The 17,828-nt window shown below is 42.4% G+C and overlaps 3 protein-coding genes across 12 annotated transcripts in view; 1 reads left to right on the forward strand and 2 right to left on the reverse strand.

The window, feature by feature from the left end:
* Nucleotides 1-17,828, reverse strand: part of LOC126564970 (D-3-phosphoglycerate dehydrogenase) — a 483,268-nt gene that overhangs the window by 217,009 nt on the left and 248,431 nt on the right. The window lies entirely within an intron of this gene.
* Nucleotides 1-17,828, reverse strand: part of LOC126565253 (aquaporin AQPAn.G) — a 149,015-nt gene that overhangs the window by 62,799 nt on the left and 68,388 nt on the right. For 3 of the 5 annotated variants that reach the window (XM_050222416.1, XM_050222415.1, XM_050222413.1), the window contains 5 exons: nt 12,423-12,566; nt 6,933-7,142; nt 6,783-6,863; nt 6,602-6,667; nt 6,015-6,118 (listed from right to left, as the gene is read on the reverse strand). In XM_050222416.1, the coding sequence (XP_050078373.1) occupies nt 6,068-6,118; nt 6,602-6,667; nt 6,783-6,863; nt 6,933-7,142; nt 12,423-12,566 (552 nt within the window). In that variant the 3' untranslated portion in view covers nt 6,015-6,067. Of the gene's footprint in view, nt 1-6,008; nt 6,119-6,556; nt 6,668-6,782; nt 6,864-6,932; nt 7,143-12,422; nt 12,567-17,828 lie in introns of those variants that run through there. The other 2 variants (XM_050222417.1, XM_050222414.1) reach the window with 2 other exon arrangements.
* LOC126565418 (proteasome subunit beta type-2) overlaps nt 1-17,828 on the forward strand; it is a 549,154-nt gene that overhangs the window by 10,405 nt on the left and 520,921 nt on the right. The window lies entirely within an intron of this gene.

Here is a 17,828-nt window from a genome sequence, read left to right on the forward strand (position 1 = left end):
CTCGTGCGCAAAATTCATTCATGCATTTGAAGGCAAATGTTTTCTAGTGTTTTTTTTTTTTGTTACTCTTTTTTCACTTTTCTATTGATAAAATGAACTAGCTGCTGTGGGGAGTATTTTGTCATCGTGCGGGGGAGATATTCTTATTTCCATTTGGGCAACGGTATTTGTATTTGTAGTTTGATTTTTTGCCTCTTTTTGCGTCCACACGAGACGTTTGCTGTATTATAATTAGGTGCTGAACGAATTTCTGTTTCGCTTTTTTGTTTAATCATGACTGACGTCCTGGCCGTATTGCTATCCCTTCGCTTTTTATATGAATTAACAGTTTTAAAATAAAAATTAGCTGCAACTTTGTTTTCCACCGCTTGCTGACTAGCCTTGAATGCCGTAGAGCAAGACAATAGCCTTGTTCTTACATTCCGCTTACATTACTACAAATTGATGTAAATTACATGAAATGACGACAGGACTTTTTGTTTGAGGAATTTACTCTTATACCTCTTCTTTACTTTTTTTTCTTCTTCTTGACTTAACGACTTCCTAATTCGACTTATTAATTGCAATATAATTGTGCATAGAAAAATTCTTGTTTTCAATAAAAAAAAAAAAACAAAAAAAACTTGGACACTTACATCCTCTATTGTTAGTATCAACGAATGTTCTCTTGTTGAAATATCTTACAATGTATTGGTGACATTTATTAATTAATTTTAATTCATTTTATTCCTTACTATTAGTGCAACTTTTGATCCAGTTTTATAAGCCGTAAACCAACCTTCCTACTAAACGAGTTAAGCTGAAGTTCTCACCCAATTAAACTTGAAATATTCGAACTGGAACTGGGCGTGGCAAGACCGATGCAAACACCAACTACTGCATATTACAGGATGAGGATGTTTACACTCATAATACACCCCTGTTTTTCCAGCTCGATGATTAAGAATCCCCGTTCCATTCACTTTACACCCAAGATGAAAGATTTAAGGTCGCCACGATGATCGCCATGATGTCTGTCGATCGAACACGACTATCTCGAACGTTCTCAGGTACGTCAGGCAGTTTCCGAAACTTTCTACCCTACGTCTCACCGTCGCCGTGCCGTGCTAAATTGTGAATTTTAAGGACCGGTAACCTGTGATGCATGTGTGTGTGTGTCTTTTTGGATGCTTTTTGGCACATATCTCTGACGGCTATTTAAATTTTGCCCGCGCAAGTTGAGGATATTGCGGCGCGTGTGGGAAGCATTCGAAAGTATTTCTAGCCCAGATGTCGTCCGACCATAACGGCGACCCGGCACCGTATCTGGACCGTGATCTTGCGTCATTTTGTTTTGTAAATGTGTCTCAAAATCTGTGACGAACACCTGTGACGAACACTGAAATAAGTTCACACGCTGTGCGACAAAACTGCAGGCTTATCATAACAATAAGTCCTTGAAGTTCTAACAGGAGTAGCTAAAACTCTCGACAATAATTGCGTGATAATGTTCTATAATGCTTTTGAGGCCATAATAAATCTAAAATTTAAAAGCGTTTTTTGTGGAACATTAAGCCGAATCTCATATGCAAATCGAATCCCCACACAATGTTGCATGCATTGAAAAGCAAGAACGTCACAGACAAACTACACAATGCAAAGCAGGGGGAACACCATTGGTGTAGCGAAAGCCAAACAATGGCCAGCTGCTGAATCACCACGCAACTGACATTCACCCACTCTGGTCAAGATGGTGTCCTAACCTTGCCGGAGGATGCGCTGTGATCATACGACCGGCCACAAGCGATCGATTTTCGATGCCGACGACATTAAAACGATGGCGGTGATGTATCAACGGACAATAAGAAGAAAAAATGGAAATAAAACAATCACTCGCATGACCATCGGATCGGACTCTACTGTCCGGCGATCCATCAAATTTATCTTATTCCGTTAATCACATTTATCATACCGCTTCCACCCACATTAGCGCGAGAACGGGTCGCGTGATCGCGAGGCCACTAAAGAAGATGTGCGATCGTGGGCGAAAGTCGTGTCACGCTGATGATCGGCATGGGATCGATCGATTGTGGCACGGATGCGCACGGATTTGCTTCGAGCTCGGGGAAGCGGCAACACTCTCGCAGATAATTGCACTTCAAATTTGCTGCGAGCATCCTTGCCCGCTGCCAGGTGTGCGTACCATTGCGGCCTGAGGGGACTACACTTCCCAGCCGGGTGTCTTCATTGAGCTGGCACTTGGCACCAAGTGCCATTCTTCTCGTGTGCTGTTGTTTTCTTACCACCGTTCGCCAGTCAGCTCTTTTCTTTCTAATGTCATCGATTGGGTTTCGCTAGGAACACAATCAGCAGGTGTAGGTGGTCCTTTCATTTGTGTGCGAATATTTTTGCCATGCGGATCGTTCGGAGTTGATTTTGTTGACGTTTGCAAAAAAGTTAATAACAAAAGCATAGGAATCCCTGGCATCACGATGAGTGGCATACGTTACAGAAGAATGGCAAAAGGGTCACTGCAATAATGAGAAGTGATAGGTTTGACGTAATGGGGTGCTTGTTCAGCGCTGATCACTCGAAACAACATTCCTTCCACCGCGATCTGTATTCATGTACGTCATTAAAGGTGAACATGAATGAGTCGGTTTTTGTTGAACATTTCTGTACGTAAGTGTACTTATGTATGGGACAGATAATCGATAATATTTATTTATTACCATGCACACAATATGTTTGTAATGTTACGTTGTAATGCGGCTAAAAGTGTGTCGACAAGCATAGGTCAGGTTCAACAATTATGCGAGTAAACGTAATACTTTTCTTGTTCTTCCTAACAATTATTTATTATTTGTGTTCCCTTGCAAATACATGACTCTTAACATTACATCACATAGAAGCGTTAGCTCATTTATAATTTAATTTTCCCTACATAATTTATAATGCTAGAAGCGTCTTACAGCCTTAACAAGCTTGAAAAATCCTTAGAGAAGGGTGTCTGATTTTTAACATCGCAAGCGACCTTTGTGTATGGTACAAAAAGCAATGGCCGATAGAAATGTTTAGAATTAAAGCTTATGTATAAGAACAGGAAACTCTTTCGACAAAATTTTTTGCTACATGTAGCGATGACTCTGCAGCTGCGCAAGTTTTCTTTGTAACTAAATTTCCTTAGATGGCAAGGCTCCTTTCACTACGATGTCTCATGGAAGATAGGATCAACTACGAGGTTTTTGTGAACAATTGGATTTTATGGACGCCTCAGACTCTGCTACTGCTAAAGAAACATGACCGCGGAAAGGTGTTCCGGAGCTCTTCTCTTTTGCACGAGATGGAAACGAAAAATCATATTCTGGATGGGTATCAGTAACTACAAAGGGTCTTGATCATTGCTTTCTACCAAAGATCAGCACTCATTTGTCTCATTTGTCTTGCTAAACAAACAAGAAATGCAAAAATACAAGAAAGTATCTGTCTTCTTTCCACAGGGGAGCACACACTGATGTATGGGAGATGTTTTATCTGGGGCCGTCTTAGAAGCAGTGGTTCGTGAGATTGTTCGTGAAATTGACAAAGATTCTTGAAGTACATTCACTTTTGCAATATATTCAATTCCATTCAATTTATTGGTTTGCGTTTTGGCTTAAAACTGACTCCTTGCGGCTGCTGCCTTAATCTGCTTAAAAACTTGCATTAAGGACTTGCACTTAAGGAACTTAACAAGAAAAGAACCTAACCTAGCCTAGCGAAAAAAAACACGATAGATACTTGTAACGATGAGGATAGGTGGGAATGAATAGATAATAAGGAAAAGTGAAAGTCAAATATGTGGGTCGTGTAGCAAGGGCAAGTACAAAGGAGGGGCCAAAAAAAGGGATTTTAGAGATCAGAGACGGAGTACAATCGAACAGGAAGAATGCGATAAAGGAGCATTGGGCATTGATACGGCGAGATTTGAGGGAAACTTATCCAAGTATCTGACATCTCATAACAAGGTAGTGCATAGGCTTGCTCTACTAAGATTTTCCTGGCAGCAAACCTAGTGAAGGACCTCTACATACGTTCGTAGCGGTGTATGTGGATCTTGGGCGAGGGCGAACTGTACTCATGCAGCGATCTGATCAGAGAGACAAACAGTACTTTGAGACAAGAGGCATTGTGGAAGTCCTCCGTGCCCTACAGACTATGGAGTCGATATGATGTCGATATATAATAGGAAATGTTTGTCATTTTAGTAGCCTAAAGAGTCTGCATAAAAATATTATTTCGCTTGGGAGGAACAGAAAACATTGACCGTCTGGAATATACCTTTAGGATTAATACACTATTCTTCACAATTTCCCACATCTTCTGCTTCTTGGCTTTACAAACTACTACAAGATCACGGCGGACATCGAATGCCTTATTAGACTTGCTGTTAGCAACCACGTTGCTGGATGGTCACGAAGGAACGATCCCGGTTGGGATATGAACTTCTGTCCTGCCGTGCAAAGGCTGACGCTGCTTTCGCCTCCACTTCCCCAATTTCCAATATAGATTGAATAATTAGACAGCACGTCAAAACAAGTCATCATAATTTAAACCGTGTCACAACAGTAAAGAACAAACGTTCATATTGTTTAACATTATTTTTATTTATTTAAAGATCTTTTCTCGTTCTCCTTTTCTCTCGCTCTCTCTCTCTCTCTCTCTCTCTCTCTCTCTCTCTCTCTCCCTCTCTTTCTCACTACCACAACAACACTGTTTTGGTAAATTCCGATGTATATGATACATAAATAGAACTTACGGATAGAATCGGATCTCCCTAATTGATAGATGATGTTTACGGATATGTGTGGCGTAACATGGTTTTGTTTGTTTGTTTGTTTTTGTTTGAATTTACGTCACAATTTTGCCATTCTTCAAGTGGATCAATCGATTTTCTTTAACAATTTTCTTTTCCTGTTTTGTTGTATGGTTGAAATTAGATTAATTTCGGAGGCACTTGGTAGCCCGTTAATTTACCATCATCACCATCATTATCATCATCATGCTATCATATCTACGGTTATGCGCAAACACAGACGACATGTTGTTGCATGCATGCAAAGCTGCCTTCCTCTTTCCCGTGTTTAGCCTTCTCTAATAATAGTCGTGAAGTTTCGTTTAAATAATACATCATATGCGATAAGAATCTTACAAAAACAAAAACGAGTGTGTGTAAGAGTGCAAAACGGAATTGCGCCTACAGTTTTAACAAACAAATAAAATAGAAACAAAAACAAAAACGAGGCATTGGAAAAGTAATCAATAACCCCGACCAACAGGTGTAACGAAATCGCTTCTACCGAAAGCGCTTTTAACCGAAAGAAAAACCCACCGTTTTGCTCGTCTAGCAAGCGATCGTGTCCTTGTGCTTGCCAAAGTGTGATTTACAATTGCATGGCTCGTTATGGAGTCAGCTGCAGCTGAAGAAAACTACTACGGGTGATGTTAGTTGCTTCGTGACGTGAATCGCACACTACGAATACATCTGTGGTGTGTTAGTGCTAATATCAGTGAAATTAGAGTTGGTGTTTTCTTGCCCGTTGTTAATTGCTAGTTAGTCACATAAGCCATCCATAACAAACACTGTTAATACATTGATTAGAGGTTGTATGATCAACACTGCTCCAAGTTCTCCCCAGTTCTGAGGTTCGTATCCGCTTTTAGAGCACTCTCCCACTCGAAGCCACCGAATCAGTAAGGAGTTGTTAGCGTTGGATGACGGTGTAATGAGTTGGTTTAGTAATATCCGATCGGCTGTATTTTGGCGCTGCATCGTTATGCTTTTTCAGGATGTGTTGCATCGGTGAAGCCCAGGTCACCTTACTCCGTTTAAGTTTAGTGCTGGTTTTTGAGTAGCATTCAAGCTGAAATTCCACCAATTTAAGATCCTTAATCCTCGGTTTAAGGCCATGTAGGTATGGTGTGTGTGTGTGTGTGTTTTTATGAATGTTAAAGCCCTTCTCGAGGATTGACACGCAACACGGGACGTCGAGCGTCAGGTTAGTTGTAGTAGAAGTTATCGAGATGGGCTAGTGGATTACGCTCCGGGCTAAATGTACTGAACGTCGTTAGTCACTTGTCCTACTTTGTTAGTGTTCATCTGCAACCGGGGCGGAAGTAGAAAAGAAGAAAAAAAAACACATATAAGATTTAAAGCATTAAAAGCATCCTGAAGGGATACAACACACAGGGTTGAGCTGATTAATCCCGTTGCGAAGGGATGATTCTATCTATGAATGGAAATGGGTTTATTTTTTGTTATGAGATACCGGATTCCAAATTACGTCCATACACGCACATAAAACAAAACACGAACATTTTAACACACACAGACACACAGAAAGACAATAAAATTTCATAACTGAATGAATTTCATAACAAAAACATTAATGATCGAAGACAATCATTTCGATCGCATTTCCAGTTGCGCACAAGGACGATTGCTTGCGATGGCCTGCTCTTGCAAATTGCTGGTCGGTGAAATGATCTACATCAATTTGTGTTGCTTTTTTTTGAGGTTGGGGAATTTGGAAAGGTTTTTTTAAAAATCGTATGAATTTGATTCCTCGTCACCTTTTCTTACTTTGAAGAACAGACGATAGACGGCACCGGCAACAATGCCACCGACAATCGGACCGACCCAGTAAACCTGTAGATAGGAGTTTTAGGGAGAATAAAAAAAACAGGACCATGAAGGATATTAGTAATTTTTTTTGTGGAAGAAGCAACACTCCAATGTGGTGTCTAAGGCCAATTAAACTTACCCACAGATCGGTGTAGTTACCCATCACCACGGCCGGTCCGAACGAACGGGCTGGATTCATGCTGGCGCCGGTATACTTAATCTGTTGCGATGATATAAAAGCAAGCATTAACGTATGCAAACCAATCCTGCCCCGTGCCCTACCACTTACCGCTGCCAGATGGCCGGCCGTGATCGAGAGCCCGATAGCAAGCGGTGCCGAACCCTTGATGTCCGTGCGCCGATTATCGCACACGCCATGGACGACGAACACCAGCATGAAGGTGATGAGCGCTTCGATCAGGACACCCTGGCCGGTGGATAGTCCCGGGGCGATACCGGTCACACCGAGCCCTCCGACGACTTCCGACGGGGTGGCGGCCTGTGAGACAACAACAACAACAACAACAAATGTGGACAACGAGAAAATTAATAAAAGGGATCAACTACTGTCGAAACGGCAGCCTTCAACACGGAACGGAAACCCGTACGTTCGGTGTCCTTCGCCTGACGTTTACATATTTCATGTGGCAGACCATTTTCATTCCTGGTCGGCGAAATGGTGGATACCCTCGTGGCTATGTATCATTATCTCACACAATTAATTTAAACCTGATTTGGTACGCGCTGGGCGTGATGAATTGCGGCCTTGCGCGTTGTATATGTGTGCGGAGAAGGTGTAAAATTGACGAATGTGTTTGAGATTGAGTTGTTATGATTTATCGCTTTAAATTGTGTATGTGTAAAGGAAACGGTAGTAAAAGGTCGCTAAATTGCCATTGTATGCTTTTTTCCTGCAACGAGTTTGTGGAGCATTACTTCGCGTGTATAGCAATGTTCAAGTGCATAGCACAGGGCAACAAATCAATTTTAAAATTTGTTCCATTTCTAAATTCTACTTGGCGAGATATTTAGTTTATAATGACTTTGAGTCCCTTAACTTAATTCGTTTCTAGTTTTGAACTGTCAATAAATGTCCGAAGAGATTCTTAAGCATGCAAAGAGTTCAGAAAGTACTCACGAAGTATAAGTCCCTTACCTAGGACACACGGAAAAATGGCTCAAACGTTATCAGTTGCAATTGTCCATTAGGAACATGACTCTTTAGTAGTTTAGTAGAATCTTTTGATCAATAATATAAATACTTGAAGATTGTAATTGAAGCAACAAATATATGACATTTATTCGAGAGAAGCCGGAAAAGGATTTACATTAGCTGAAAGTCCCTAAAAACTTTAAGCACTTTCAGTAACATTGCTTTGCATTCATATCTGCTTTTTATGATTTTAAGTTGGATATTATTGTCCGTTACGTGTTCTCACTACCCAAAACTTCTTAACGCCGAAATTGTTTACCTAATTTCCTAGAACACCATATGTGCCTGCGCATTATTCGTGTACCACCATCATCTTTCTGCTGGCGAACGATTTTAATTGCTACCATACAGGGTTCTTAAAGATCGTTCACGATCTACAAGTGGGCCGGCGATGACGATAGGCGATGAGTTCGGTTTAATCTGCGCGGCTAAAGGCTAAGGCAAATTAGCTTACCAAGCCGTTAAGAACTCATGCTCAGCATGCCACAACGCACAACGAATCCGTCGGTGTCGGAACGATAGCGCACACCTCGTGCCAGGCACCTCGTAGCACGAATAGGGCCGGTTAGAACCTAAAGCGCAAACCGAAAACGAACGCACCGTTAAACCATTTTGAGTAGCAACGTTTTAATCGAAGCGCTCGCCATTGCGGTAAACCATTTAGCACGTTCACGCCACAAGATGAGTGTGTTTGTGCGCGTGCTCGCAAGAAGAATCCATTAGCCGTACAGTGCAGTACAGCTGGATCGAAGGTTACCAATTAACGAGGAAATAATCGATCGTCAGGAATCGTTGGACGGTATCCAAAATTCAATTACCGAAGAAAAGGTTCAAACCACGATAAAGTGGTGTGGGTCTGCTCGGTTCGTGATAAATGGAATACTAAAGGTAAAGTTTGCAAATTCAAGACTCAAGATTCCAGGTAGCTCAGGTGGACATAATGTAATTAAAATAGATTAGAAAAGACATCCTAATGTCAGGTCAAACCCATTTCGGGGGGGTGTAAGGCTACATAAACATTAGATCGGCTCTTGTAAGCTACCGGTTGAGTAGCATCTTGACACTGCAGCATTTTACGAGTCGTTTCGAAAGGCTGTGTGCACTCTTAGCTCTGTCAGCTGGCCGCTTGTAACGGCTTGTATAAGTGGTTAGTATGAGGTGTCATATGAAGCAGAGCTTCTCGTTCAATAAACGACCCGATACAATGTTCCTCTGGGTCAACCTGACGAACGAAACATGCACATAAAACACACGTCAACATAACACATTCCTACTCCCACGGCATGCATGCTCGCTGAGGGCCGATAGGTTAATGCATAGGGGTGCTCTTTATAATCTGTGTTTTTTTTTCTTCTTCCTTCATTCACTTTTCAACTTCACACAAGTGTGTGGCTGTTTTCCTTTTCGTGTGGTTAAATCAAAATTGGATTGATCTCTCTAGCAGGCCTCCAGATTTTACCGGAGGCCTCGCATGGGGGGTTTTTTTTTTTGACTAACCGGTTCGACAGGTCGGCTTTCGGTCAAGGTTTAGGGCAAGGGGAACGCACTAATGAATAGGTTCCGTTCCTTTAGCGAGACCATTTGCTGCACGTCATTTTTACATTGACTGTATGCGTTTGGAAGCTTTCGATCGCGATGTGTCTGCGATTATGTCTTCCGAAAATTGGATTAGGGATCCACAAGCCAAACCAAAACGCGGACTATTATTAGCGCCTGCTGGTGATGGTGAATTTATCGGGTTTTACGCGCGTGTTAACTGCGTGCGCTTGATCGAGCGAGCTTGTGGCAAGCGTGCGAGACAGAATGTCTCGCGTTAACATGCCCCACCGGGTGGTTGATTGATGGCATGGGGGAAGATTGTCATTTGGATGTCGAAGGCAGACGTAATGACGCGTCTCTGTGCAAGGTTGGTGGGATGTACTAAGAAGGTGGCAAACTATCCTCCAAAACACCGCGTGGAGGTACATGTATGCGCACGAGCCAAGGAAGTAAGCCATTTGCAACGATTAGTGTTGCTTATTGGAAGGAATTTAATAAATAAAATTTATGGATAATTGCAATTTAATGCCTAGTTTTCATACAGGAAAAAAAATCAAACTCTTCATGGTTGATATCAGGTGACATTTTAAGAAAATGAAAAATGTAGAAGGCAAGTTACAGTGAATGGAACACAACAATCATCCCATCATTGTGCTGCTGTTGAAGAAAAAGAAAATTTTACAAACATAATATCTCCTGCTCCGCACAATTAATGACCTCCGGCATGAAAGGTGAACGTGTCAAAGTTTATTTGATCCATTTTTATGCAAACATGCAATTTTTGCTGAGTTGATTCTTAACGAGGTCGGGGTCCAGCATGCTGCTAGGCCACGCACGTCCTGCACGTTCCGTGCGTTCCCATTAAACCATCCGGGCTGGTGTCACTTGACTGCACCAGAATGTGACATGATTGATAAAAAAAAATGCTTTATGTTTCTCCTGGTGCCATTTACTGTCCTGCCTGAGAGTATCGAGTACGAATCACACGAAACACTGTCACCTTTGTGAGCACCCTTCAATGTGTGCCGATCTGCAAAGGGCCGTGTACCTTGGCATTTCGAGGCAATTGTCTTGCTTCGGTACGGACGCAGAATGGGCACAACCTCCAAGAAGAGAGGCATATATAGGTGGCATAAGTGTGGCACATGACACATGACGGCACATACGCTATCTGTCTGTTGGTTGCGATCGATCGATCGAGCAATGCTGTCTTCGGTCGTTCGCGTCTCAAACTCTCATTGACAAGCGCTTTGACAACAAGCAAATCGGTGGCCTGACACGACGCATCCCGTCGTAACAAGTGAGTTGGATGCTGAAAGTTAAGCGACGAACCCGCCACGAAGAGGAAGTGCATCCCGGCACTCGTGTTCTTGTTGCAGTACGGATGAGCCTCGACAGCATTGAATAGTGATGCACAAAACAGAGCGTATAAAATTGTTGTTTAAATCACACTGACAAAACAAAATACAAAACCATCGGTCTCGGGAAGCGCCCAAAGGTAGGCAAGGGGAAGATAAATCACTGTCTATTGTTATTCCAATGCACATGCACACGTATGCATTGCATTAAACCGGCGTAGAATGCTTCGATGGGTAATTTAGGTTATGTTGTCACTGTAGCCGGTATTGTAGAGCAAAATCTAGGTATGCGCATTTTTAAAATCCAGCGCTATCCCCACGCTGACGGGCCAACGTTTATTTTGTGTGTGACAGTTGAAAAGAAGGTTTCATCTTTGACATCTGCATTGTGCATCTATAGACGCGTTGGCGCGTCTCGTTCTAATGACTCTTTATCCCACCCCTTATGCTCTGCTACTCATAGCTATTAGTACTAAATGAAGCGTACTACCAAAAGCACCTTCAATCACACTCGCTCACGATAGACAAGGCGTTGTTTCCGTTCCATTCAATACGGACGGAACAAAGCGACCGGGCGTTGTGGTGTGTTTCGGTGTGGGAGAAAAGGGAACGGCTTTTGAAAGCAGGCGAGCATGTGCACATGTGACTGCACTACAAACAGAGACTGTTGACACAGTTTTCCGCCATTTAAAAATTCAACCATAGAAGGGAATAACAGATCGGGCCGTATGGCTGGGGGAGGTGGGATTCTCTGCGATGCAGGCACGCACGATTTGTTGGGTGTGCAAACAGTGCATGTGTTGATGGCGTTTAGCTGCTATAGAAAAAAAAAAATCGATCGTGCATGAACTGTATACGAGAGTACACTTGGAAATTACGGGTTTATTGATCCACTGAGCTACTTACTACATTCTGGAAATTTATTTTCATCCAATGAAATGTATAGGGTCGCTTGCATATAAAATGGAACAACCAGAAATTAAACTTTAAACCTGCCTGACAACATTTTAGGTACTATTAGAAAAATATAAAGTCAACCACCATCAGCATCTTTTTCAAGTGGAAAATTTTGGAGGAGATGGCAGAGATCCGCTCCTTACGGCCTCGTCCTTCAATATCTTTCTCTAGGCTCTTGATATCCACCTTTCCTTAAGCTCTGTCCATACCCTTACCTTATTCTTTATCCAATCCTCATTGTTTCCTCCTCGTCAGCACCATACGCGCCAGTGGTTAAGTTAGGCAAAATATTGTTATACCGTTTAAGGCAGACATGTTTTTTTTAATTAAAAATTTAATAAAATGTGCATATAGCTAATTGTACCAACGAAGTCGTACGAAACTTCACCCTATTTCTGACAGCAAATTCAACGCCGACAATAACATAGCCGGCAGTCAATGGACCATTCTACAGCCCAAGAAAAATTCTCCACTCATAACACCTCTTACGGCGGAAATAACTCGGATCGTTTAGAACATGTAAAGTACCGTGGTGAATTAACCTATGGGCAAAGTTGGCGTCCACCTGGAGTCTCGTCGGCCAAAGAACCCCTTTATACACCCGGATAAACAAAATGGATCCATTATTGAAGAGGTTTCATTTTAATGTCCACTCACATCGTAAAAATAATAATCTACAATAATGTAACCTAACATTTACCTACGAACGTACCTTAATGACGGCTGCTCCTGCGATCGCACCGATGCACTGCGAAACAATGTAGAAAGCACCCTTCAGTATGCTGACGTCGGCAGTTACCATCAGCCCGATCGTGACGGCAGGATTGATGTGGCATCCGCTCACGTGCCCGAATGCCTGCAAACGCAAAACAAAAAAACGCAATGAAGAAATAAAGGTGAGAAAACGTTCGATCAGCAATCAAAACGAGAACGGAGACGCGGAGGTATGAGAAATTATGCACGCGCGATCCGCCACAACACGTGCTCCACATATGCTCTTTTGGGGGGGTTGGTTGAGGGTGGTGATGGGTTTTCACCCGAAAGCATGCTATCGAATTTGCCAATTTGTTACGCTCATGCACAGCAAAATCTCACAGCGGCGTGTGTGTGTGCGATGGATTTATTGTTCGGGCGCGAGCTGTATTGCTTCTTTCGCGATTTTCTCACGCGCATTTGTTTTTTTGCTAGTGCCTTTAAAAAACCGCCCCCAAACGATGGCGATGGGCTCGTGCGCCATAATTGGGCCGATGTATTGGCCGGTTAGCACGCCCCATTCGGTCACGTTGGGCACGATTTTGGCACGAAAGGTGGCGTTGTGGTTGATCGATCATTTTTCATCGCGCTAGGCGTGAAAAAGAGGATAAGTGTTTATTGGACGTGTGTGCAAAATTGCTGGTAGGTAGAATTATTGATGGACGCGAAGTTTGACGCGAAATTAGCATGAAGCCGTCTAGGACTTCATCAATTTAGCTATGCTATGCGAAATAATGTTCAAGAATGATTATGTGCATAGAATTTGTTGTATTATTGCACCAAAAACTTTAAACTTTTTCCTATTTGTGTTGTTCTTATGGATGCATTTAGCCACAAATCCTACCTTTTAAGCTCTGCATTAGTGATTAATAATAATTATTATGTTTCATGCATTTGCATCATTAAAACGATCGAAAATTAGAATGCGTGCGGTAGAAGATTTAAAAATCACTTTTCACATTAAGCCATTCATTAAGCACTCCACAAACCATAAAAGTAAACAGTATCGCGAAGGCGGTAATTAAATCAGTACACTTTCGATACGACACAAGCACTCGTTCTCACGAGGAAAGCACCGTTCGCCCGCTGCTCGTAGGTGCTTGTGATGAGAAATTAATTACATGTTTGCTCATCATGTCAAAGTACCACCATTTGCGATGCACAAATAAATCAAGTGCTGCCTATACGATGCCCATTGCTTGCCATTCGTGTCTACCCCTTTTGCGATCCGTCTATGGTGAAGTTTGTATGCGAATGTCAACGATTGCAATCGATACAGTCGTATGATGGTGCACGATGTTGTACGTGCAGTAAGGGCTCGAGTACGGTGGGCTAATTTATGCGTCAATTAGGAGCAGCAGAGTGCTCTTGAGCGATATTCATGAGATATTAAGGAGTGCTGAAGACATAGACTTAGGGTGTCGAAATGAACTTTACTGTCTAATTAGACTAGTATGCATCAGAAAATATACTTAATTCGAATGAGAGTGCATACAGTAAATGTACAAAAGATATCCCTTCTTTTTATTCGAGCGTCTTAGCCAGCCATTTTGGGCTGGCTCAATTTATATTAAACCTTAACTGGATAATTAGTTCTCCGTATGTGGTGGGATTCGACGCACAGTAAGGCTATCAAATATAATAATGAATGCAATTTCACTCGGATTCTACATTCAAGAAGCCAAGAAGAGATCATTTTCCATTGCCCAAAATTTTCTGTAGTCCAGCACACTGAAGTCACTAAGGTTTGATAACGTGACCACTGTCGGAAACTGCTCATTTTGAATGATCCTCACATGCATGGCTTCATCTTAGAAGGGGTCTTTGCAAGGCGAGTTCTATAGAGCAGTGTCCATCTTGTCTTGGCGAATACTGTGAATCCAAGATCAAAATGCTTCTGAGGTATTTGAAGAATCGTTTAATACTCTTGGAGAATCTATCCTCTATAAAAGGTTTTTATTTCATAATGGATGTAAGAAGTAAATTTATTTATTTTATTTATTTTATATACGACGCCTTACGCCGTAATGTCATGTGAAGAGATGATGTAAAGCATAAAACAGTTAGAACTGTTTTGGATGTACGTAAAATTTTTCCAATTTCTTCGTTCGGGAATAAAACTGTACGATCATATCTTCTATGGTAGTTATACTCTACATTTTTGTTCAAAAATATTCCAAATGATGATGATGATCCCACTTCATTCCCTTGAGAAACGTGACTCTTCGAAAGCATCGAAGTTATTTTAAAAACGTTTTAAAGATTAAGGGTATTCCATCTATATATTAGTTTTTGAGGCTGTATTCCAACCGATTGCTGATAGCTTCTTAAGCAGGGCTGACACGAGGTGACAAGCAGCCTGGGATTTCACAACATTTCGCTTGTTCTCATATCAATAAATAGTTAAATAAAGTAATATCTTGCCGTTCATGACAGTCATGATACAAAAGCCGATTAAATGTTGGGAGGATTGCTAGAAAAAAGCGTCAGCGAAAGAAAACAATTAAGTAAATGATCTAAAACATACTTGAGTTTTGTTATAACAGTGAATCGAATTATGCTCCAAAAATCCAATTTATGCTCTAACAACTAGCAAATTCAACAATTCAAACACACGAAACCTCCAATCAGTAATACTTCAATATTCTACGAAAAAGATTTCACATCCGATTGTGATTCAACGCACAACTCAACCGTTCGTGCGCAACAGAGGAAAAATCCTTAATTAATTGCTCTACGAAATCAGCTTGACAAACACAGCCTTCCAAGGGGTTAAACCCGGGAGGATTTTTATTTCGGTACACACACACAGCTTCTCCTATCAAACCATTCGGTTCGGATTTTCCATTGTCCGTCCACCGCACGTTCCTTTCTCCTAGCTTAATTTTCTCACCGATACCTCTCCACCCAGAGCATCGTGCATCATTGGAACGCGTCCGCGGTAAAATTGCATAAGTCGCGTAATCGCCAAGTTTCGCAACAATTCGCTCTTTCCTGTCGGTGCCGGTTCGTCACCTGCGATCTCGGTGACTGGACGGAATCAGATCGGATCGTTGACCGCAGCAACGCTCGTCATGTCACACGGCACGCATGCTTGCCCGCCGGGAGATGCTGATTAACGCGATCAGAATTACAAATGCGCATTAAATCGGTGACACGAAGGTGCAAGTGTGTGTTTGTACTACAAGCCGTTGCAACAATCGATCGATGTGTGGTAGGGTGAATTATAGATGGAGGGTTGAAAAAAAAAAACAGCCCGCAAAAGAAGCTTAAGTATAACAACCGCCACGACACTTCTCTGAATGAAAACGGTTTAATCATTCATCGGTGCTCGATTTTTTATTATTATTACTGTTACCACTATTTCCTCCCCTCAGTGCACTTAAGGCCTCGACGCTGGCAGGCAGATAGAAATGGGAGCACCGAAGAGCGGGAAACCGGTTCTCGCGACGGTCAAACTACCTCAGCCGACCGAGAAAACTGACTAGTCGCCGTCTAGCCAACGCTCAATGGCGATGCAACGGACGCATCCAGCACGCGTGCATGGTGGGCGAGATACACGTGCCGTAGAGCTGTAGCGGTGTGGTCGATGGCGGCCGAGAACTTCTGGCGCAGCGGTCCCACCGGCGGACGTCAAGGTTCGAACATTGGGCCCGTCATTTGTCACCCTTGCCGCAACGGACTACTCAGCACAGTCAGCGGGTGTTGCGATGGCGTGGCATATAATTAGTTCACATTATGCGCTAATCGGAAAACCGTAAGCGGTGTCGGGGCAGCTTTGGATCGAGCTCTCGCATCTGTGATACCAATAAGCTTTTGTTGCCAGCATGCCATCGATCATTTTTCGATCGAAACGTCAGACCAGAACAAGCTCCGTGTGATTGCGAATGGATGGATATGTTTGAAAAGAGATTTTGGCATTGTGTTTCGATGGGTGTATAACTTGTTATTGATCGTCAGATGGAAAGGGCTGAAGAAGGATGGGTAACAGTATCTGGAATTTATTTACCAGTTCATTTACATCCGCTATTTACGTCATTGTGTTTGAATATACATCTTTACAATCATAAATATTCGTAGTGTTGATATAAGATTGCATTATGTATTCTACTGTAATCTATACCCTCAATCACATCTCCCGAACAACACTTCCAGGCTTTCAAATAACGTTTAAAACCACCGGAAGTAATCGTGATGTCGAATTGTCGAATTTGTCCCACCATAGAATCCACAAGGGCATCACGAAACCAAGGTGAACTTTTGCAGACTCGATTAAATGTCAATGTCATCGAGACCAGGCGTACATATCATTGTAAAAGGGATCGAGACACCCTGAATGGAATGCTGAAACAGCGATCCGAAACTGATCCTTAAGCGATCCATCACGATCACGGGATTTTGGGGTGTACAAAATGCGATACGTCATCGATCTACCTCCGCATTCTAGTTGTTGTTGCCCAAAGAACGGTCACGAAGCTGCAAAAATGGAACCCAACATTTCGTTCTGACAACAGGCAAGATGCGCAATATCCTTGATGCAATTCGATCTTCGATCTCCGCTCCGGTTGGATAGCGTTTCGGTGGCGTGGCACACGCGTTTCGGGTCACATGCAGAGCGGTTCGCGGTTTTGTGTCTCGTGGTTTAACGATCGATACGGTCTTTTGCGTGATTCCCGCACGATACGCTCTCCCGTTTCGTTCCCCAAATCTTACGAAGATGCCCCGGCGCACACCGGCCCAACAAAGACGCTGATTGATTGAGCGAAGGATAGCTTTTGCGATTTGACGGACGAAGGTTTTTCCTACGGTTGATTTCATTTCTTTCAACTAAGGTGAGTGGTATCCAACCTTTTGGGTTGCTTAGAAATTGGACCGAATGGAATCGATTTAGCTGATTCGGTATTTTATTTTTACACTTTTTTTTTGTAGATGCTTTTAAGCTTTGTCTTTACGGGTTAGCCCTCCGCATAATGAGCTTTGCACGACAAAAATCGTCACAACACATTGCGACCTTTGGCTAACGAGCTATCGTCGCCTTCGATGTTCGCGATGTTTGTTGCGAAGGGTGAGTTGGATTGCAAAATTTTGAGCCTCCCCCCCGGGTACGATGATCCCGACGATCAGATTTGCCCGTTGTGATTAGGGTTCACGTAATGGAATGGAGGATGTGTTAGACGATCGACGGTAGAACGAAAGTGTTGACATTTTGTGGATGGATTTTTGAAAGGAGTACCAGGGGTTTTTTGGTTTTTTTTCATTGACTGTTAGATACTTGCACCATGATGGGACAGATACCGATCGTCATCCTTGAAGCATCGTTCTCTATTAGAATGGTATAAAATAATCAAGATCTATTCATTCAAGT

The sequence above is a fragment of the Anopheles maculipalpis genome, chromosome 3RL (genome assembly GCF_943734695.1).
Source record: "Anopheles maculipalpis chromosome 3RL, idAnoMacuDA_375_x, whole genome shotgun sequence".
NCBI classification, from domain to species: Eukaryota; Metazoa; Arthropoda; class Insecta; order Diptera; family Culicidae; genus Anopheles; species Anopheles maculipalpis.